We start from the raw sequence: 22,918 nt of genomic DNA, 5'->3' as shown, positions 1-22,918 counted from the left end.
AAACGATGTCAAGTGCCTGCAGTCCCTATGCAGCACAACTTGATGGTAAGCAGAAGAGAGATCAAGAACACTAAAAATCTTTGCTCCCTTTAGGATGCTGATACTCTCAGCTATGTTAGGCAAAGGCTGACGGTCTACCCAGATCCATTCATTCAACCCGCGAAGATCCACACACATCCTAATCGCTTTCCCACCATCCTTGGGTGCTAAAACCACTGGACTCAACCACTCTGATGATTCAATTTCTTCAATCACTCCTAAGTTTAGTACTTTCTCAATTTCAAGTCTAAGTGGCTCCAGCATCATGTTAGGTACTTTCCTGACTGTGTACATATGGTCTGGCAGATTTTTTAAGGATGATTCTATGTTCAAATCCTTTCAGACACCCCAATTTGTCAGAAAAAACATTAGGATAATCATCAAAATATTTGGTAGACTCACACACAAGATCTATCTGGGAATGAAGATAACTGGAAAGAAAATCTTTCATCAGCATGACTTGATTTTTTGGATCTTCAGCTCCCGGATTAAGAATAATCCCTAAATCATGTTGATGCCGCCATCCCAGGAGATTGTCACCTCTGACAGCTACATAAACTTTCCCAGATATACACATACCACTAAAAGAAATGTTGGCCACAATATAACCCAAGATCTCTATTTTTGACTTATTGTAGCTAAGGGGAGAGATATCAGAGGGTAATAATTGAACATTTTCCAACCCAACCACTTCATCCCAAATCTTATTACCGATTAACGTAAAAGGAGATCCAGAGTCTGCCATGAGCTTAAATACAAATTTGTCAATTTTCACATCACAGAATGGCATAAAAATACGTTCTGTGTCAACCATCGCATCATCAACATTGGACACCACAAGTGTACTTACAACATCAGAGGTTGGCATAGAAATGTGTTCTGTGTCGACTATCGCATCATTAACATTGGACACCACAAGTGTACGTACAATGTCAGAGGTTGGCTCACTAACTTCTCTCTTTTTCCCAGATATAGATCTACATACACGTGCATAGTGTCCTTTGATACCACAGTTATTGCAGATGCTGTCTCTAGCGAAACAATGGGGAAAATTAGAAGAATGAGAGAAACTCCCACATCTGAAACAACGCATCTTATGGTTACTTATAGGACGTTGTTGGCGAGAGTCACGCTCCTTAGAGAAAGTAGACTCTTTGGACGAAGAAGGGCGATTATCAAGAGTGTTTTTCTGGGCAAACGTCTTTTGGATAGGTTTGCTCTTAGAACTTACACTGACTTTAGCCACTTCTTCGTGATATTCACCAAACAGTTCATCATCTTCCAACATATGTACAGAGTCAGAAACTTTCTTTTTACCATCACTGACAGTGTGACTATCATCCTCTTTATTTTTCCTTATTTCCTTTACCCATGTAGAGGTATTCTCCATACCCTCCACAATGTCTAAAGCTTCTTTCAATGTAGGATTCTTGGATAATAACTTCTCCTGAACCCTAGAACTGTTCGTGCATCGAACGAGTTGATCTCTAACTAGAGATTCAGATAAATCACCAAAATCGCAAGTTCGAGAGAGAGTTTTTAGAGCCGCGACATATGTGCCCACACGTTCACGAGAACCTTGGACACGAGTAAAGAACCTATGTCGCTCTAAAACAACATTAATCCTTGGACCGAAATACTGTTCTAACATTGTCATTGACATCTCAAAAACATCTGCAGGTTCACCATCAGCTCCACCAATAGGTATACTGTCCATACTGTCGTAAGTGTGTCTACCCTCAACTCCCAAATTATGTAACAAAATGGCTTGTTTCCTAAAAGCCGAAAATTTTTCCCCTCCAATTGCTACTAGATAAGAGTCAAACAAATTCCTCCATCTCTTCCAAGGAAGAATGGGTTCACCTTCTTCTGAAAGGAAAGGTGGTGGCTGTGACATACTAGATGTAGTAGCCATAACGAAATGAGTAAAGAGAAAGTAAACCAACCAAAAAATAATAATAATACTCAATTTCTAATTGTGCACAACCTACAATATTGTTGAAAACATAGTAGGCACAAGTCAGTTAAACAGAATGTAGCTGTGCTGTGCACATCAGCATAAGTAAATAGTTCAAACCTTAGTATTGAATTGTTGTGCAGCTGTGCACATCAGCGATGAAATGATGACTAAAACGAAGGATGACAACCATAAGTAACTTTTCCGAAATAATGGGGTGCTGTGCACATCAGCGCTGAAAAATCGTGTCAAATAGTGCTTTTACTGATGTGTAGTCGTGCGGCACTTTGCGCAATCGGTAGCAATTGAAAGCACTGAAAGCCGTTGTCACATTAGGAATTTACCGATGCACAGCCGTGCGCATCGGCGTTAAAGCAGTTGCCATGGAAATGAATCAAAAATGGCCGCCAGCGTGATAAGCGTGATGACGTTGTGCGTGAGTGTCGAGACGTTGTGTGTAGACGTCAGGCTCTACGCAGAGAAGACACGTTCTTGGAAGCAGGGAACGAGGAAGGAGAACACGTTGCTAGGCTGCCGGCGGTGTTGACAGAGTCAAAACGCGTTGCCAGGCTGCTCGTGATGTTCCACGCGAGGACGATTTTGAAGGTAAACACAGTAACGTTGCACACGACGGTGTGTTAAAACAAAATGTATTTAAAGGAAATAAAATACATACAATTTTCGGATTTTCGGATTTTCTTGTGGCACATACGAGTCAGGTGACCAGCCAGTAGATTTCCTCAAGTAGAAACGAAGAAGTGAGAATCTACAAGATACTCAAAAAGAAAGTTTGAAAATAAAAATACAGATCCAACAAAATCCAGAGTATACCAATGCAAAGAGGTAATAGCAAGGAGTATAAATGTAGAAATGAGTGTCCAGACCAAATCCAAATCCAAGAGAAATAAGTCCCAAAAAATTATCCGGGTGTAGGGGAATTGATGGTTGCAGATGCCTGTCCCCAATCAGGCCTTGACCCTCGTCGCCAGTGATAAAAGCACTCAAAATCCAAGAGTAGTTGTAGAGTAGCTTTAATATGCAACCATCAACAGCAGAAGTTCCAGCAAACTGTCTTCTCAGCAATTGGAATGTAATCATTCTGACAATGATGTCACTGTCCATGACACCCTTAAAGATACAGCAACATAACATCCCATCTCCTTTTGAGTTTTTCAGGGAGCCCCACGATCATACCTTTCAATGTCTTGTTGAACCTCTCAACCAGACCATTGGTTTGTGGGTGGTAGGGGGTAGTGAACTTGTACTGGACCCCACACTCCTTCCACATATGTTTCAGGTAAGCAGACATGAAGTTGGAACCCCTGTCTGAAACCACACCCTGGTGAAGACACCCAGGAGGGCCTTAGCAACTGCAGGAGCTGTAGTCACCCTAAGGGGAATTGCCTCAGGGTACCTAGTAGCATGATCCACTACTACTAGAATGAATTTGTTCCCAGAGGATGTGGGAGGTTCCAGTGGACCCACAATGTCCACACCTACCCTTTCAAAGGGTACCCCACCACTGGTAGTGATATCAGGGGGGCATTTGGTTTGCCACCTGTCTTGCCACTGGCCTGACAGGTAACACAGGAGCTCACAAACTCCTTTACTTTTTGGTTCATCTGGGGCCAGTAGAAATGGCTAACTAGCCTTTCCCAAGTCTTGGTCTGCCCCAGATGTCCAGCTAGGGGGATGTCATGAGCTAGAGTTAGGAGGAACTCCCTGTACTTCTGTGGTACTACTACCCACCTGGTAACTCCAGGTTTGGGGTCTCCAGTCTCAGCATACAGTAATCCCTCTTCCCAATAAGCTCTGTGGGTACCACTGACATCTCCCTTGGCTTCTGAAACAGCTTGCTGCCTCAGGCTCTCAAGAGTAGGGCATTCTCGCTGGCCCTGGCACAGCTCTTCCCTAGTGGGTCCCCCTAGGCCCAGGAGCCCAACCTGGTAAGGCTCAAGCTCCATGGGCTCAGTTCCCTCTAGGGTTTCCAAGTCCTCTCCCTGGGGAGAGGGGTCCTGAGAGGTTTGCTGTGTAGAAGCTGGTTCCCCAGTCTTCTTGCTTTTTCTCTTGGTTGGGCAGAAAATTCACTGAGGTTGAATTCCAGCAAGACTGAGGTCATGATCTTCGGTAAGCTCACACCTACCTGGTCTGCCCTCTGGTGGCCGTCCAATCTGGGACCACCCCCTCTCCCTGTCACTAAAGTAAGAAACTTGGGAGTCATCTTTGATACCAAACTTACCTTCATGCATCATGCCAATTCGGTAGTGTCATCCGCATTTCATTCCATCAAAAGTATAAAAAAGCTCCTACCTTATCTCCCAGCTTCGGCTGCAAAAACACTTGTAAGCACATTAGTAATGGCCAAAGTAGATTACTGCAACGGATTGCTGATCAATGCACAAGAAAAAGTGTACAACAAACTCCAGCCGATTCAAAATGTGGCAGCAAGACTCTTAATAAACACCCCTAAATTTGCTTCGATCTCTAAAGTGATTCGCCAGCTCCATTGGCTCCTGATTAGAGGTAGAGCCAAGTTTAAGGCGCTTTGCATTGCCTATAAATCTATCCACTCTATAGGTCCTTCTTTCCTCAGGAAATCTCTTTGCCCCTATGTCCCTTCCAGACAACTCCGATCATCCAGCAATAATCTGCTTACCATTCCACGGACAGAGAAAGTTTCATGGGGCGACAGATCGTTTTACATGCCACCACCAAGTTGTGGAATAGGTTGCCTTCCGACATCAAGACTAGCCCTTCCCTGCTCGTTTTCAGGAAAGACTTAAAGACCTGGCTCTTTAACCAATGATCTTTCTTTAACTTATGAGCCATCCGATCTACTCTGCTTTGTTGATCGCAGCGCCGAGACACCTACGGATATTTGTGCGCTTTATAAATTGCATAAATAAATAATATTTTCAGACTCCAAACCTACTTGTTTACCCTGCTTTTTGCTCTGTGCTCTGGTTTGCACACACACCAGTCTAGGGATATCCAGCATGGCTGCATCGGTTACTTGCTCAACCTCAGCCCAGGCTCAGGTTTCCAGATCATTTCCAAGCAGACAGTCAGCTGGCAGCTGTGGAGAGACCACTACTAATTTCAGGCCAGTAACCTCCCCCCAATTCAATGTCACAATAGCCATAGGGCATTGGGTGGTGATGCTGTCAGCATTAGTGACTGGGTAAGTTTTCCCAATCAGGTATTGTTCTGGGGAAACCAGCATTTCCTTCACCATAGTGATGCTGGCACCTGTATCCCTCAGGGCTTCTACTTTAGTTCCATTAATGGAGGGGTATTGTAAGGAATATGCTACTTACCAGTATGCATCTGTTCTTGGCATAGAGGGCTGCAGAGTGGTACATTTATGAATAGATCGCCATCTGGTGTTGGGCTCGAATGATTGCACTTGTTTTTCTCTTGGAGAAGTCTTTTGTCGTCACGAGATCGATGACTCCTCCCTTGGGTGCTAGTGCGCATGGGCATCGACTCCATCCTTAGATTGTTTTGCCATAGTGGGGTTAGATGGAGTAGTGTAGTAGAATACAGAAAGAGATGCCCATGTAAGTGTATCTAAATAAGATGATGTTGGGACAGACACAGGTTTCCGGGGAGGCAGGGAGGGCATGTACCACTCTGCAGCCCTCTATGCCAAGAACAGATGTATACTGGTAAGTAGCATATTCCGTTCGAGGCATATGGGCTGCAGATGGTACATTTATGAATAGATTATACAGCAGTTACCTCCCTAGCGGTGGTCACCCGTGTCTGTCGCAACCGTTTGAAATAAAGTTTTTAATACAGCTTGGCCCACTCTGGCTTGTTGTGTAGCCTGCACATCAACACAGTAGTGTTTTGTGAAGGTATGTGGTGTAGACCAAGTTGCTGCTCTGCATATGTCATCTAGGGGAATGTTTCCTAAGAATGCCATAGATGCCCCTAGTTTACGTGTAGATTGAGCTCTAGGAGGAACAGTTAATGTTCTCTTTGCTTTTATGTAACATATTTGTATACATCTTACAATCCATCTGGCAATGCCTGCTTTAGAGATAGGGTTGCCCTTATGTGTTGGGGAAAACGCTACAAATAGTTGTTTAGTTTTCCTGAAATTTTGTGTTCTTTCTATGTAGTACAATATTGCCCTTTTGACATCTAATGTATGTAGGGCCCTTTCTGCTACCGTCTGTGGTTTTGGGAAAAAGACTGGTAGTTCCACTGGTTGATTGATGTGAAATGCTGAAATTACTTTAGGCAAGAACTTTGGGTTTGTTCTAAGAACCACTTTATTTTGGTGTAACTGTAGGAATGGTTCTTGTATTGTCAATGCCTGTAATTCGCTTACTCTCCTGAGGGATGTAATGGCTATAAGGAAGGCCACCTTCCATGTAAGGAATTGTATTTCACACCTATGCATAGGTTCGAAAGGTGGTCCCATTAGTCTGGTGAGTACTATGTTGAGATTCCAGACCGGGGAAGGTGGCAATCTTGGTGGAATGACTCTTTTGAGGCCTTCCATGAAGGCTTTGATTGCTGGCACTCTAAACAGGGATAGATGTTGCCTGTTTGGAGGTACGCTGCTATAGCTGCTAGATGTACTCTAATAGATGTGTAAGCAAGATTACATTGCTGTAAGTGTAATAAATAGCAAATAATATTTTTTGTTGATACGTCCAGAGGGTTGATGTTGTTACTGGTACAGTATACAGCAAACCTTTCCCACTTCGCTGCATAGCATGCTCTGGTGGTGGGACGTCTTGCCTGCTTAATGATCTCCATACAGTTTGGAGGTAGATCTAAGTATCCAAATTCTAAGATTTCAGGAGCCAGATCGCTAGGTTCAGTTGTTTGGGATCTGGGTGCATTATTTCTCCATGGTTCTGTGTAAGGTGCATGGGTAAAATTCTTAGCTTTTGGTGTCGTGCCCACGTGGGTGCTACTAGTATCATGGTCATTGAGTGTTGTTGCAGCTTTCGAACCACTAATGGGATTAGTGGGAGAGGGGGAAAAGCGTATGCAAATTTGTTGGACCAATTTATCCATAACGCATTGCCCTGCGACAGGTGGTGTGGGTACCTGGATGCGAAGCTTTGGCATTTTGCGTTCTGATGAGTGGCAAAGAGATCTATCTCTGGTTGTCCCCATCTTTGGAAGAATGGCTGCAGTATTTGGTGGTGCAGTTCCCATTCGTGTATTTGTTCTGACTGTCTGCTTAAGATGTCTGCTATCTGATTTTGAACTCCTGGTAGGTGTTCGGCTAATAGATAGATGTTTTGAGGAATGGCCCATCTCCAAATTTCCTGCGCTAGTCTGGATAGTTGGAGAGAGTGCGTCCCCCCCTGTTTTTGAATATAATACATTGCTGTCATGTTGTCTGTTCTGATCAGGACTGCTTTGTTGAGAATGTGCATTTGAAAGGCTTTTAATGCTAGAAACACTGCTAGTAGTTCTAGATGATTGATGTGCAGTCTTTTTTCCTGTACACTCCATCTTCCCTCTACTGTATATTTCTCCATATGCGCTCCCCATCCGGTGAGCGATGCATCCGCTGTTATAATCACCTGTGGAATTGGTTCTAGGAACGACCGCCCTTTGGAAATGTTTGTTGTGTTCCACCACTTCAGAGAGCGGTGTGTGCGGTTGTCTACCAACACCAGATCTGTAATCTGTCCTTGAGCCTGATTCCACTGTGTCGCTAAGCATTCTTGCAGCGGGCGCATTTGTAGTTTGGCATATGGTATAAGCAGTATGCAGGATGACATCATGCCTAATAACTGCATGAACACTCGCGCTGTTAGTGAGTGTTGTGGTTGAAATCTTTGAATGAATGTAAGCATTGTTTGAATCCTGACTGGATTGGGGTATACTTTGGCTTTTTCTGTGTCTATAGTAGCCCCTAGATATTGTTGAACCTTGTTTGGTTGCAGGTGGGATTTTGTGTAGTTCACCGTAAACCCTAGCTGGTGCAGCAGCTGAATTGTCTTTTGTGTGTTTTGAAGACATTCTTCTTGTGACTTGGCCTTTATTAGCCAGTCGTCCAAGTAAGGGAAGACATGTATTTGTTGTCTTCTTAGGTGAGCTGCAACCACTGCTAGGCATTTTGTGAACACTCTTGGCGCTGTTGTGACCCCAAATGGAAGGACTTTGAATTGATAATGTTGTCCTTCTACAACAAACCTGAGGTATTTCCTGTGGGCTTTGTGAATTGGGATATGAAAGTAAGCGTCTTTTAGATCCAGTGTAGAAAGGAAGTCCCCTTTCTTCAGTAAAGGAAGTACTTGTTGGAGCGTGACCATGTGGAAATGTTCCGAATTTATGCATGCATTGAGAGGTCTGAGGTCTAGTATTGGCCTTAGAGACCCGTCTTTTTTGGGGATTAGGAAGTATAGAGAGTATACTCCTGTTCCTTGTTGTTGTTGTGGAACCTTCTCTATGGCATGCTTTCCTAGTAGAGATAGTACTTCCTGTTTTAACAGTGTTAGGTGATCTTGACTCATTGGACGCTGTCTGGGGGGGGGATGTTTGGTGGGGTAGCTGTGAGTTCCAGGCAATAACCATGTTGGATAATTTGTCTCACCCACCTGTCTGACGTGATGTTTTCCCAGACAGGTAGGAACTGTGACAGGCGTCCCCCGGTGTTATATGGTCTGGGGGAGCTGTATGAAGTCACTGTTTTGGGGTTGGAGAGTTGCGGTTGTTGTTGTTTCCGCGACCTCTACCCTTGTTGTTGTTACCTCTGTAACTGCCTCTAGAATTACCTCTGGGTGATGTTGGTGTAAAAGAGGTTGGTTGCTGACTTGTACCTGTAGTTTTGGATCCACCTCTATAGGTGGACCTACGAAAGGAACCTCTTTGGGTTTGGCGGTTGCAATGCTCCCATTGATTTAGCCGTTTCTGTATCTTTTTTCATCTTTTCTAAGGCCTCATCTGTCCCTGAGCCGAAAAGTGTTTTCTCATCAAAAGGCTGGTTCAATAAGGATGTTTGTACCTCTTGTTTACACCCTGAACCTCTGAGCCATGCATGTCTTCTTAGCATGATGCTTGTGTTTATGGATCTTGCTGCAGTGTCTGCTGCGTCTAGGGCGCACTTAATGGAAGTATTAGTTATTATCTTCCCTTCTTGTATTAGCTGATCAGCCTTCTTTTGATGTTCTTTAGGGAGATGCATGATGAGTTTTTCTAACTCATCATAATGAGCTCTGTCGTACCGTGCAAGTAGCGCTTGCGTATTAGCTATGCGCCAGCTGTTTGCTGCTTGGGATGCTACTCTTTTGCCAGAGGCATCTATTAACTTAGACTCTTTGTCAGGAGGCGGAGCTTGTCCTGTAGTTAATGAGTTTGCTCTCTTACGAGCGTTTGTGACCACTAGCGAGTCCAGAGGAATTTGTCCCTTGATAAATATTGGGTCCTTTGGGGCTGCCTTATATTTTTTATCAATTCTTGGGTTTAATACCCTAGCCCTCACCGGGTCTTTGAATATTTCTGATGTGTGATTGAGGAGACCCTTAAGCATTGGTAGTGTTCCTGATGTTCTTTGTGCAGCAGGAAGTGTTTCTAACAGGAAATCCTCTATTTGAGGTTCTGCATGTAGTTCTACCTTGTGGTATTTTGCTGCCCTATTAATTAGCTGTGCAACACCTGTATTATCATCAGGTGGTGAAGGTTTTGAGGGATACAGTTCAGGGTCATTATCATTATCTGACCCTACATTATAATCTTCCCATGGGTCTGCATCCTCTGGGACAGTGTCTTCATCATCCCTAGGATGTTCCCCCTCTCCCATGTCACTTTCTACATCGGTTATAGGTGTAGATGGGCGTGGTGTAAAAGGAATGCAGAGTGTGAGGAAGAGGAGAAGAGGGTGTGTCTCTAGGCTGTGGAGAAAGGGGAGGAGTTTTTATTTGTCCCCATTGTTCTCTTCTTAGGAGGAGGATTTCTGTCGTCCAACTGTTCATTCTTCCTCTTTTTAGGTACTTCTGTCACTACCTTGCCAGTCTGTGGATCAATAAACAAAGTATTTTGTTTGGGATCTGTTTGATGTTCCTGTGTCGGTACCGAAGTTTTTGGTTCCGAAAGGTGTTTTTTCTTCTGACTGTCTATTTGTGTTTTCGGCACTGAGAGTTTATTCGAATCCGATATTTTCGGTGTCGAGGACGTTTTCGATGTCGAAGCATGTTTCGGTTTCGACATGGAATGTTTCGACTTCGAGCTTTCCTTTGTATGAAGCTTCGGTGTCGATGTCGAGGTGGTCCGTTTCTCGGATCCAACATGGTGGGAGACCGAGTGTTTCGGGTTCGTTGCCGGGCCCGAAGGCGGGGCGTCGGAAACTTTTTTCGGTTGTATGACCGGGCTCGAAGGCGGGGTCGACACCGTGCGGGGTCGGTTCTTTGGTAAGGGGACGTCGTCACGGTTTGATGAACGTCGATTTCTTCGACGTCAGACTCGTCCGCTCCCGACCCCGCCTCGTCCTCCTCTTCTTCTTCCTCTTCGGGGTGCTGGTCCTCGAACAGCTCCGGGATTGCCTGTGACTGCATTCTCGACACCTCGTGTCTTCGGGCTCGACGGTTTCTAATCGTCGACTTGGAGGAGAATGCCGCGCAGGCTTCACAGTCCCTGGATTCGTGTTCAGGGGATAAGCAGAGGTTACACACCTCGTGTAGGTCCTTGTGTGGAAACTTAGCACCACACGTTGGACATTTCTTGAATGGAGTCCTTTCCATGGACTCCGGGCTGGACTTCGTCGAGATGGGCCTCTTGTTCTCGTCGACGTAGCAGTTGGAAATCTTGTTGTTGACGTCGAAGCGCGTCGAAATGGAAATGTACTCGCGCTCGATAACAATACCGTCGAATTGGAAAGGGAATACGCGCCGAAATATAACTTTTTTGTCGAAGTCGATCCGGAGCGCTTCGATCCTCATTCGAACACGATGGCGGAAAAAAAATCTAAGGATGGAGCCGATGCCCATGCGCACTAGCACCCAAGGGAGGAGTATTCGATCCTGTGACGACAAAAGACTTCTCCAAGAGAAAAACAAGTGCAATCATCCGAGCCCAACACCAGATGGCGATCTATTCATAAATGTACCATCTGCAGCCCATATGCCTCGAACATACTTTTTACAGTTGGGTGGCCACCCAGCCAAACTAGCAAACTCCATATCCCCCAAGGAGACTAGACTAGCTTGAGTGTATTCCCAGATTTGCTCTGGGCACTCCTCTGATCCCATCTGTAGATTTACTGTCCCTGGAGTAGCTGGAATGGGTGCCTTAGGGGCTTTGTTGTAGGGGCAGTTCTTGTCTACAGTCAAATGTCCCAACTTCTTACAGTTGTTACAATAGGCCTTGTTAGGGTCAAAGATTCTTCCCCTATAGGGCTGAGCCTCATAGGGAGTAGATTGGGACCCCCCCTCCCCACCACCTGAACAGGTTTTTGGGGCCCTTTGGAAGACTCAGACTTTTTATCTTGGGGGGTTCTCACCACAATTCCCCTGGGGGGAGAGGAGGAGGGGTTGTGACCACCTTCTTTAAGAAACCCTCAGTGGTTGTCCTTGTCACCCTAGTCTTGACCCAGTGGTCTGCCTTCTTTCCCAATTCTAGGGGAGAAATTAGACCTAGGTCTATCAAATGCTGATGTAACTTTTTATTTGTGCAATTACTCAAAATGTGTTCCTTCATAAACAGATTTTACAGTCCAGTAAAGTCATGCACATTGTGTCCAGTTAACCAACCATCCAGTGTCTTTACTGAGCAGTTTACAAAATCTATCCAGGATTGGGTCTGGGTTTTGTGAGCCCCCCTGAACCTAATTCTGTACTCCTCAGTAGTGAGTCCAAATCCCTCAATCAGAGTCTTCTTCATGAGGTCATAGGACCCTGCATCTGGTCCAGAGAGGGTCAGAAGTCTGTCTTCTGCAGTTACCAGAGAACAGTTCCCACAGGAGTGCCCCCCCAAGAGAGGTTTCATTAGTTGTCTGATATCACAAGCCCTCTCAAAGGGAGTGAACCACTTGGTGATGTCATCACCTTCCTCAAATTTAGGGACACTCCCTTTGGGGATTTTAGGATCATAAGATTACTCTCTATCCTTGTTATTGGTATTGCTGCCACCAGAGATGGGGGCTAGGCCCATCTCTTTTCTTTATTTTTCTAGAGCCAGGAGCCTGGTCTCTAGGTCTAATCTCTTGGCCAACTTTGCTAGAAAGTTGTCCTCTTCATTGGGGCTCTCCCCAATGTGTTCTCTGGGGCCCAGTCCACCTGTGTGGTTCCCAGGCTCCCAAAGGCTGACTCTTGGAATTAAGGGTACAGGGACCCCTTCTTCTTCCCCAAAGATGGGGGGGGGGGGGGAGACCATTATTCCCCCCTCTTCCCTCTCTTCTTCCTCTGTTTGGGTGTCACCCTGCTCAGAGAGGTGGTCTTTGGCATACTCAGCCAGGAGCTCCTGGAGCCCTTGTTTGGTTGGATGCAGACCTACAGTTATTTTTTTAACTTTGCATAGTCCAAGTGCAAGTAAGGTGTGAGGTAGAGTTCCTCCACAAGGTCTGTATTACCTTCACTAACAGCTAGGTTCTTTTGAGACATTATAACCTGATAGTTCTAACCCTCTACCCTAGCTTGTAGTGCCTTATTTTTCAAAAATCCAAATGGGGACTTAAGCAAGGCCCTATCAGACTTATAGTATTTTTGGAAGAGACCAATTTAAAAATTCTAAAGGCAATTTAGGAGTTCTGTCGTGTGATCAGATGGTAACGAAGTAGTCCAACAAATGCAAGTTTGTATCCCACCGCTGATCCACCAATGTGAGAAAGTGGCTCTATATATATATATTGGACTATAATGAAGTACAGTGTGTATAAAGTCCACCAACCCCAGAGGTATAACAGAAGTTAAAGTCAGAACTGACCTTACTCTCCAAAGTGGTAGCTTGGTCAAGCAGTAAGGCAGTACCAGAGGACGGTGTAAATCATTTGTTGTACACACTCAGTCAGCAAAAGGTTTCACAGACTCAAGAACTGAACTCCAGGCCAATTATTGTTATATCCTCAGATATTGTGGTTTTATTTTTAGAACCAACAGTTATAAAAATATACTTCTCAAGTCATGAGTACTCTCAGGTAATACTTTACAAAGGAGCAATTAAGTTTGTGCACACAGTGAATACAGTATAGGTAGTAAGCAACACAATCCTAACACACACTATAGCATTGAGCTCAATGGGTTTTCTACATATAATTACACTAGATTACTTTTATGGATTACTTTGGAGGTTCCAGGACTAGGTCTTATATTCAGTCCTGGGTCTAAGCTAAAACCAGATTAGCAAAAACGTTTTAGTTACTGTAGTGAATTTTCATGAATATAAAGCTGTTTTAAATGTTCACACTTGGAAACTTTTCAATGTGATTCTCGCAATGTTATTCAATGGGAGGAAATTCAGGTTGCACGTAAAGTACGAACGCATTACTTTTGTAACCCAGCACTGGTCTCCTAGGTAATTGCGTTTCAGTATTTCGTATGATTTTTAAAGAATATTTGCAGTTTTCAAAAGTAGACACTTAGAAGAAATTTCATAGAAAAGCAGACAATGGGTTCCTACGGAGAAAACACAGATTACTAGTAAACCCGCTAGGGATTACTTTTGCGGTTCAGTACTAGGCTGAAATGTACAGTACTGGCTTCTCCCCTGATCCCAGGTGAGTACTTCGGAATTCGGGCTTTGGCTGATTTTGTAGGAATATTTTCAGTTTTCAAAACTTCACACTTAGAAAATTTTCGAGTCAAAATGAGTCAATGTTATCCACTGGCAGGTAAGTGAATTACCGGTTTCCAGGTGAGTACTTGGTTGTTGAAGTTAAGGTTCTGGGCATAGACTCGGGGGTCCCCAGGGTCAGGTAAGTACAGTTAGATCAGTCCCAGCGGCACAGGGGAGGCCGGGTGCAGAGGTAGGTAGGCGCAATGATATCTAATTAGGGAAAGGAGGCCTTCGTTGGTGGCTGCTGGCTAGCAGGCCACGCGGCTCTTGGAGCTGGGCTCCTGGTCACTGGCACAGGGCAAGGGGGGGGAAGTAGGATAGGACAAAGAGGTCACAGCCAGCGGCACTCGGGCAGCTGGGTGCAGGGTGCTTTTGAGCCGTCGGGCGCTCAATGTTATCCAATGAGGATCTTGAAAAGGGAACAAAGGCTGCAGGCTCGGGGACGGAGACTCTCCAGGAGCGACCAGCACTTCGAGAGTTAAGTTGGGATGTTGGAGCACAGGTAGGTACCCCACAGGGGGCTGTAGGGAGACGGGTGCAGGGGTGTCTTTGGGTGTCGGAAAAGCTTACCCTCGGCTGGTCGCGGTTGGGGTGGCCCCCGGTTCTGAGTCTGCAGGTGTCGTCTGGTTCATCGAGGTAGGTCTTTGGGCACTGGACTTCGGGTCCCAGTCACGGGGGGGACGTCCTCGTGGTCTTGGTTCGGTTGGGCCTGGCCCGGGCTCCGCTGGTGCAGAGTGGGTTGGTCCGGAGCTTCCTGGCTGGCACCAGATGGGTTGTTGCAGCAGAGCCTCTGCTGATGGGAGTTCCACTCTTCAAGAGGGTGAAGGCCGGAAGGTCCTCTCGGTGTCCCGAGGTGGCTGTCCGCTGGAGTCGCAGGGTTTAGACAGGAGCAGGTTCCAGGATCAACAGGCCGGTAGGGCTGGGGCCAAGTCAGTTGTTGTCCTGTTAGCAGCTGCACGGCGGGTCGTCGTCTTCTTGATCTTCTTTCTTCTTTTTGGTATCGGAATCTGAGGAAGGGAGGTTCAGGGATCCCTTAAATACTAAATTTAGGGGTGTTACAGGTAGGGCAAGGACAGGGACCAATGGGTCCCTGTTCTGGGGTGAGTACACCCCCTAGCCTGCTCCTCTCCTGTGGGAGGGGGGCAGGAGCCTAGCAGGGATTGGGCAGGGCTCCCCATCTACAAGATGGCCGGAGCCCGGGGTCGTGCTTCACCTCGCCTCGTCCACCTGAGGGGTGGAGTTGGCAAAGGTTGGCACACCCCCTTCCTGACGAGGTTTTTCCCGCCAGAGTGGCGGCCAGGACTGGTTGCTGGGTACAGCAAATGGTCTGCGGAAGCTCATAGAGGCGGCATGCCTTTGAAGCTTCCCCCTGTCCATTCTGGGGGAGGAGACCTAGCACCTCGCCCAGGATGTGCATTGTTGCAGGCCCAGGAGAGGGGGGGGGGCTTTCCTACCCAGGGGTCTAGCAACATGTCTGCTGTGTGGCAGCCTCTGCAGCCACTCAGCCCAGACGTGGATTGTAGGTTCGGGTTCTGGAGGGCATCTCTAAGATGCCCTCTGGTGCATTTTACATTAAATCCCACACTGGCATCAGTGCGGGTTTAATGTGCTGAGAAGCTTGATCCCAAACTTTTCAGTCGTCAGTGTAGCCATTATGGTGCTGTGGAGTTCGTAATAACAACCTCCCAGCACCATATACTCTTAATGGCATCACTGCACTTACAGTGCCCAGGAATGGCCCTGGGTACTGTAAGGGCACAGGGCTCATGCACCTGTGCCCACACCACTGGCATAGGGCACCCAGCTAGAGGAGTGACTGAAGTATGCCAGGGCAGTGGGTTCTGTGGGCATGGCACACAGGGATGTGTGCCATGTCGACTCTTGTTTTAGATCTGTACTTATGCACTCATCCTGCAAAGGCAGTGAGTGGGTGCCTGGGTACAGGGCTTCTGATGGTGGCACAATAAGTGCTGCAGCCCTCAGGGGTCTTCTCTGGTCACCATGCCCTGGGTACCTAGAGTATCGTTTACTAGGGGCTGACAGGTGGCCAGAGATGCCAATTGGGTCTTTTTGTTTCAGCATAGTTTTAGGGAAGGAACACAGGCCATGGGTACCTGGTTGGCAGGAACCCAGGGCACACTCAGTCAAGCACATCAGTAGTTCAGAAAAAAGTGGGGGCATACCAATGCAAGAAAGATGGCACTTTCTCACAAGGCGCGCCGGGGTGAGACTTATGTATCCTCGCTGACGTCATAATCACGGACGACGTCAGGACGGAATCACGTGGTGCCGTCCCCCCGGCGTGCAGGAGTGCTGTGGCAGAAAAGTTTTCCGGATCCAGTCTCACGCCTGGGGGTAATTCTGCGTTAAGGAATCTGCAGCTAGTAGTCTCTATCAGATACTAAAAGAAATGATTTTACAAACCATTAGTCTCAGATTTAGTTAGCTAGTGTGTGTAATCATTTCTTGCCTGTGTGTGTGTACTAAAATGCTTAGCACTGCCCTCTGATAAGCTTAACTGCTCGCACACAATACCACAAAAGAGAGCATTAGTATTATCTACTTTAGCCTCTGGTGATTAATTGGACTGTGCACAATATACTTTACTTTGGTATAGTACATACAGAACCAGCTTCCTACAATGACAATGCAGGATAAAGGGAAAATTATAGGTCTTGACTGTGCAGCTGCCGGGCGGGGGAGTGGATTGGGCGCACCCCTAGTTTTGGACCTCATAAAATGACTGAGCCTGCTGCCCATGGTGGCTAGGTAGAAATGGACGCAGCCGATAGCCCTCAGTTGTAGCCGCTGAAGAAGTAAAAGGGAATGCAACTGTCTGGTGACCACAGAGAGCTCCAACGACCTAGCAGTGACTCTACTGTCCTTGAATCTCTCCAAGGCTGAATCTGCCTGGTCACCAAAGAGGTGAGGTTCATATAACAGCATGTCCATAAGATATGCCTGGACATCTCCCGAAAAGCCAGTACTCCTCAACCAGGTGTGACGTCGGAGTGCCAGCGAAGATTAATAGTTCTGCCTAGTGAGTGAGTCGTATCCAACCCGTATCCAATCATGAACATTGCTAGATCTCGCCCATCAGCAATATGTTTGTAATTTTTCTTTTTAAGTATGGTCCGGGCCTCATGCACAACCATAGTCAGTACTTAAGCAACCGTATCCCACCCAGTATGGGAATAACAGCTCAATAAGCACACAGGGTTCATGGAGGGCAATGTCAGGCTGGTGAAAGAGAAAATACTCTTAAAGGTGTTCAGTCTCTTGGATTTACTAGGATACCTGGTGTGGTAGGGAACAAGCTGGGATTGATCTGGGAAGTTGAGACCTGGCTCACCGGGCTCTCAGGGGTACAGTGCTGGCAGAGGAAGGCTGGGTCCCCGAGAGCGGGACAAGGGTGGCGAACAATGGTCCTTTGCACTGGAGAGCCTGTGTAGGGCTTGGCCCAGGTCCCAAGCGGGACATCAGTTTATAGCTTTGTTAAAGGGCAATAAAGGTTCTCAAGAAGATAACACTGGGCTGTAGCACCTCTATCAAGACTTTGGTCTTGACCGCAACTGTTTGGCGGCGTTCGGTGCAGGACCTTAGCTGCCCTGCGGACCACCATCATGAAAGAAACACCTTCATCCATAGCCACTGTGTGAGGAGAGGGGAGTCCAGTGTCTGATGAGGTATCCAGACCACTGGCATCAGTCAGGTCCTCATACAGCTTAAACAAATATTTTCTATATTTATTTTGCACTTGGCAGGCCTACTGGAATACAGTGCCCACCTCCTTCTTCTGGGGACTTATAGGACTTGTTTGTCCCCAGTTACCTTGTTATTATTACAGGTAATTTTTCTTGTGACAGTTCTCTTTTTCTTATATTTTATTTGCAGGGTTTATTCATTTATGCCATCTATTTATCTATCTATCTCCTTTACATGTTTTTCAGAACATGCATATGATGTTCAAACATATGAATTCTTGAGGAGTTTTCACTGCCTATATTCAGGATTCCAACCTGACCTAGTCCCGACCCAATAAATAGATACATAGTAAGTTAAGTTAATGCCCTGATTAGATATGTTTAGGCATAGGAATCTCCTATTCTGTCTTTCATTTCGTATCTCACCAAATCTGATTATATTTTTATCCACTTCTCTGTTTCCTGGAGGTACAACCCGGTTTGTTCCATACTGAATGAGAAAAAGAAACATCAGAAATTCCATACATCAATAAATACACATTGGATGATTGAATCTGTGAATACGTGGCCCAGGCTCTTCAATCTCGTCATACTCTCACTCCTTATGGGACAGCTCACATTTACAAAAGGTAAATAAGTTAACGGCATAGACTTGCTGGTGCAAGACGGGTTTTTAATATGACCAAACCTGCCTTCATGTTTATCCAGGCTGAGAGCAACTCCTACTGTGGTTCCCTCAAGAACACTAGATTTCAGATATACTTTTACCTCGGTTTGCTTGTTGCACTCAGTATGACCCTTTGGCTGGGTTAGCTGTGGGGGAGGAAGAGGGGGGTGGGGGGGGGGGGGGGGTTCCCCACTCCTCTCAGTCTCTCCACACCATGTATGACCGGGTCATACAAGAGGAATTTCTCCTTTTGGCCAATTACTTTCCAAATGTTATTAAGAATACCTATCAAGTTTTTCCCTATCAGCGTGTAAATTTCCTGCATTCGGTGTCTTTCACTATAAAATGCTTATATTGTATATAGATTCACGTGTATAGAATAGTCTATTTACATATGGACATTCATCTGTTATTTCACTTATAGGCAGTCTCCCTTCGCCTAACCAAAGATTTTGTAAATTTTGTATATATAAACTCCGTTGTACATAGTTGTTGATGTCTAAGACAGAAGCCTTTCTCTCATCATGTTCTCTGAGGATTGAGGCTGTTTGCATGTACAAGCTCCTATGCCCATGTTTTAACATGTGTTTTTTAAAAAACTGTTTTGTAAATTGTGTTTGTTGTTGAATTGTTTATCACTTAACGTAGCTAGTATAGTAATCACTTGTTTGTATGTTTTTACCGACAGCCCTGAAGAAGTCCCAGCTTGGGACGAAACGCGTCGGCTGTACATTGTTGTTTTGAATACATTGAAAATAAAGATCATTTGAAGATTAACAACATCCTGTCAATGGAAAACGTTCTTTTTCATGCTTATTAATAGCATTGGAATTTGCTCATTGTTTTTTGTGGTGCACCTTTGCAGTTGTTTAACTTGTATATAATTCCATAAGGAATCGGCACAGTAACGATGGGTGCTAGTCAGTGTGCACACACCTCTCTCTAGTTATCTTGGGGTGAATTATTATTTGGGGCGAAAAATAGTCAGGTGCTGACATTAGGAAGGGTCCGTCGTTGTACCTTTGGTATTCAGGTCCTCATACAGCCATGAACTCTGCTATGGAGTCAGTGTAGTTTTAGGGATCAGATCCCCTCCATTCGTGCTCCTCAGCAGGCACTTCAGGGAAATAGGACACCATCTCCAATCCAGGCTGAGTTGGCCTAACTGGCGCTGGAATCAACACCGTGTGACGCTGGTTCGGCACCGTATTGGAGTTGGGAATCACAATGGGTTTGGTGCAGCAAACGGCACCACTGAAACAGTCCACAAAGGAGGTCGTGAAGACACGGCTTAAGACAATCTAGATCTACCAATGGAGCCTGAGGGGTCAACAGGTTCTGAGTGCAGAATCGCCAACAGAGGTTTAGTGAAAGACCTTCTAAAACCCTTGAGGCCTGAGGGCGCTCCAGAGGGGTTCGGACACCCATGATGAGGCTCATGGCCTCATACATCTCTCAGAGTTGGGCAAGGGTCACTCTAGGTCCAGTAACCTCGGGGAAGCCCCGAGTAAACCCAGTTTCTGACACCGGCTGCACAGGAACAATCCGAGAACAGAGCCTGGATTTGTGGCATCGTTTTCTTGTGTAATCCAAAGAATGGGAGAAATGCGGAGAAGTCAAAAAGAACTTCGACTTCTTGGATGACTTCTTATGGGACTTGTCTAAAGAAATCTAGGAGTGTGAGGACTACAAATGCAAGAGACTCCAGGAGCAGTCCCAAGATCTTCCACCAGCGAAAAAGACCTAGAGCAGGGGCTCAGAGTTGTTTTCCACAAGGTTAAACCCGGTGGTTTCCATCACAGACATCCTTGAAAAAAATGGGTAAAAGATACTAGTCTTCAACAAAAAGCTGAAATAATCCCGTCAAAAAGTGACTGAGAGGACCTCACCCACATCCGTGCTATTGCACTGAAAAGAAGGAACTGAGATCAGTGAGCAGGGTGGAGTCTATACAGACATTACACACGTCCCTTCCGGTGCGGAGAACGCCAAACGGTGCTGACCAACGTCACCTAGCGGCATGCAAGGGGTTGCTAACAAATTTACAGATCTACTCAGATCCTGAGGTAAGGAATCTGTAGCTAGTAATCTCAATTAGATGGCCCTTTTTAAGGGAATTCTCTGTGCAGGTGAAAGGGGAGATGTTGGTTTGCTGGTGGAAAACCCCAGGGAAGACTGTAAGGTGACAATGACCTGCAGGTGGTCCACAACTGACTGCAGTGTGTCCACCTTTGGGAGCCATCAGGAGCTAGTAATCAAGGTAAGGAAATATATGCATCCCTGACCTGTAAAGATGGTCTGTAACCACTGTCATCACCTTCGTAAGCGGACATGAGACTAAAGAGCAGAACGGTAAACTGGAAAATTTCTAATCCCACCACGAACCAAAAGAAGCATGCCTAGGCTGCAGAATGGGCACATGAAAGCATGTAAAGGGGAGGATGGACCCTTGGTGAACAACCTGCAGTACTCAATGGCATGAGTTAATTGCATTCCAGATAGACCAGAATAAACAAATACTACCCCCTATCCTCCTCCGGCATTTGAGAAGACACTTGACTTTGTCTTCAATTTACAGGAGGACAATGACTTGGAGTGGGACTGGAATCTGGAGTGGGAGCAGACCAGCATCTTGCAGGAGTCTGCTGCTTAGAGCATGACGCACACAGTTTGTTTTCAGCGACATACAGCTTAGCCTCACTCGGATGGACCTTTACATGCATCAAGGCGCCAGTTTCAGGACCTCAAGGTGTGCCAAGACCCTAGATAATACAGGCAGAATTTGTGTGAATCTGCTAAATTACATCTGCTGTCTGTTGGTGTAGCAGGGTTTAAAGCCTGTTTTCAAATCGGGGGGGGAAGAAGGGGAAGAAGAGACGTTTCCCTTTAGCGCACAGTCTGCTGAAAACAATTATTTTGGGATTAGTGAAACACCGAAAAAGTTGGTAACTGAGATCTGGATCCAAACGAAAGGAAATTACATCTACGTGTAGGGGCAACACCTATATGTATAAGAATTTGTATCATCACTTCTAAAGGCAGTTTAAGGCCACTACTGGGTCCACTATCGACACAATGGAGAATTTGGTAGAAAAATGTCCACATCCAGTTTGGAACCTGGGGTAATTAAAAAATCACATTTGGATGAATCTGCAGTTACTTACAAGTACCCTTCAGACAGAGTATACATATGTGCTATTTCTGTCTTTTGACAGCAGTACTGCAACTTCTTTCTTGCCAACCGGTCTCTAAAAAGCTCTCTGAAACTAAGTATCAGACACAATGCAACCATGCATTTTGATAAAAGGACAAATCACTCATTAGTTAACTGATAAACTTGCTTCCTTGACAATACAATTTAAAGGACCCCTATTAATTGGGGCCACATCCAACATCCAAAAAAATGCAACCAATCAAAACTGTCTAACAAATCTTTTATGTCTTTTCATCATACTCTTTTCAAAACTTTAAGAACTTACCAAAGTGCCAGTTAAGAAATCTTGTAGCCTGGCTTCATTTTACGGAGTGATTAACTAGAGCATAGCAGAAAACTTGGAATGGCATAAGACATGTCATAGTTCTTTCACATAATTAACATCTATATCACTGTCCCGTAGGTAAAAGCCTTATTTTTACTATGAAATTTTGGAGCGGTTTAAAGAAACTTTAAATATAGGTATCCAGGTCTAGGGCTTTCTTGTAAAAAGTTGAACTGTTTTAATCAATTCTGCGCGCTCTAAAGCACTGAAAATGTGTTGGGGGTTAAAACATTGCATTAAAGTACACAAGTAACTAATACATTTACATCTACACTGAACTGGGCCTCATAAGTGTAAAGTTAAAGCTACAAACCTTTGCTGAATCATCCAACCACGTGTCCACAGTGTCGCAGGCAGATCTCAGATCAGATTCACCAAACTCATATTTTTTAGACCAACCAAGAGGTGCATACCGTAGACGTTCCTGAATTACAGCATGAAACCAGGCAAGAAGGAAGTATAATCTTGCTCGTTCATTTGGAGACTGAAACAAAATTTGAACACTATGGTTAAAAATCCAACAAGGAAGCAGCCTTCTTGAAATTGCCTCAGTACAGTTATGCCAGAAGAAATTACTCACTTGCCTGCCACTCCAGTTATCCAGAGTGGCTATCTTTCAAAGAGCCATATGCATGAATCGTTTCTAGTTGGCAGTGATTCCCAACCTGGGTTGGAATGATTCAGGCATGTGAATCTATGGAAGATCCAATGTTGAATTACATGGATAATCAACAAACAGCTATACAAGAATACTATATCACTGCTAGTGCACACTATCTTGAATTACCTATTCCTCTCCCTGGGACAGAGGTCCCAAACCAAAATGCAAGATCATATCTATACCATCTAAACTTCCAAAGACTTTAGTCCGCTGTTCCTTTTTAGAAAGTTTCTGATACCCACCTATTTAGCCAATAATGCACAACTAAAGAAGTTACTTACCTTCGGGAATGCCTTATCTGGTAGAGACAGGATCTAGCCGCAGATTACTTGCCTCGCAATTCTCCCCCAGGCGCCAGGCAGGATCCAGACGTTCTTCACAGCAGACCTATGTGCATCAGTAGAGGGCGTCAAGCAACTTTGTAGCCACGTCGACCGCCAGAAGTGACGTGGACGGAGTGGAGTCCACATAAGCCCTATAACGTCAGTTTCTTCTGGGACTACATTCCACGCCAAAACGCGGAGCCATGCATAGAATCGGTCTACATAAACTGTGTGCCTGAAAGAGACATCTTTGTGTCAAACAAATACAAAGTCCTAAAGAAAGGCA

The 22,918-nt window shown here is 45.4% G+C and overlaps 1 protein-coding gene across 1 annotated transcript in view; it reads right to left on the bottom strand.

Moving 5' to 3' along the window:
• Positions 1-22,918, bottom strand: part of DYNC1H1 (dynein cytoplasmic 1 heavy chain 1) — a 1,596,152-nt gene that overhangs the window by 379,106 nt on the left and 1,194,128 nt on the right. Inside the window, exon 70 of the mRNA XM_078660192.1 lies at positions 21,962-22,132. Within this exon, the coding sequence (XP_078516318.1) occupies positions 21,962-22,132 (171 nt within the window). The remainder of the gene's footprint in view (positions 1-21,961; positions 22,133-22,918) is intronic.

This window comes from Lissotriton helveticus, chromosome 9 (assembly GCF_964261635.1).
Source record: "Lissotriton helveticus chromosome 9, aLisHel1.1, whole genome shotgun sequence".
Classification (NCBI taxonomy): Eukaryota; Metazoa; Chordata; class Amphibia; order Caudata; family Salamandridae; genus Lissotriton; species Lissotriton helveticus.
This window is presented reverse-complemented; position numbering and strand designations above follow the sequence as displayed.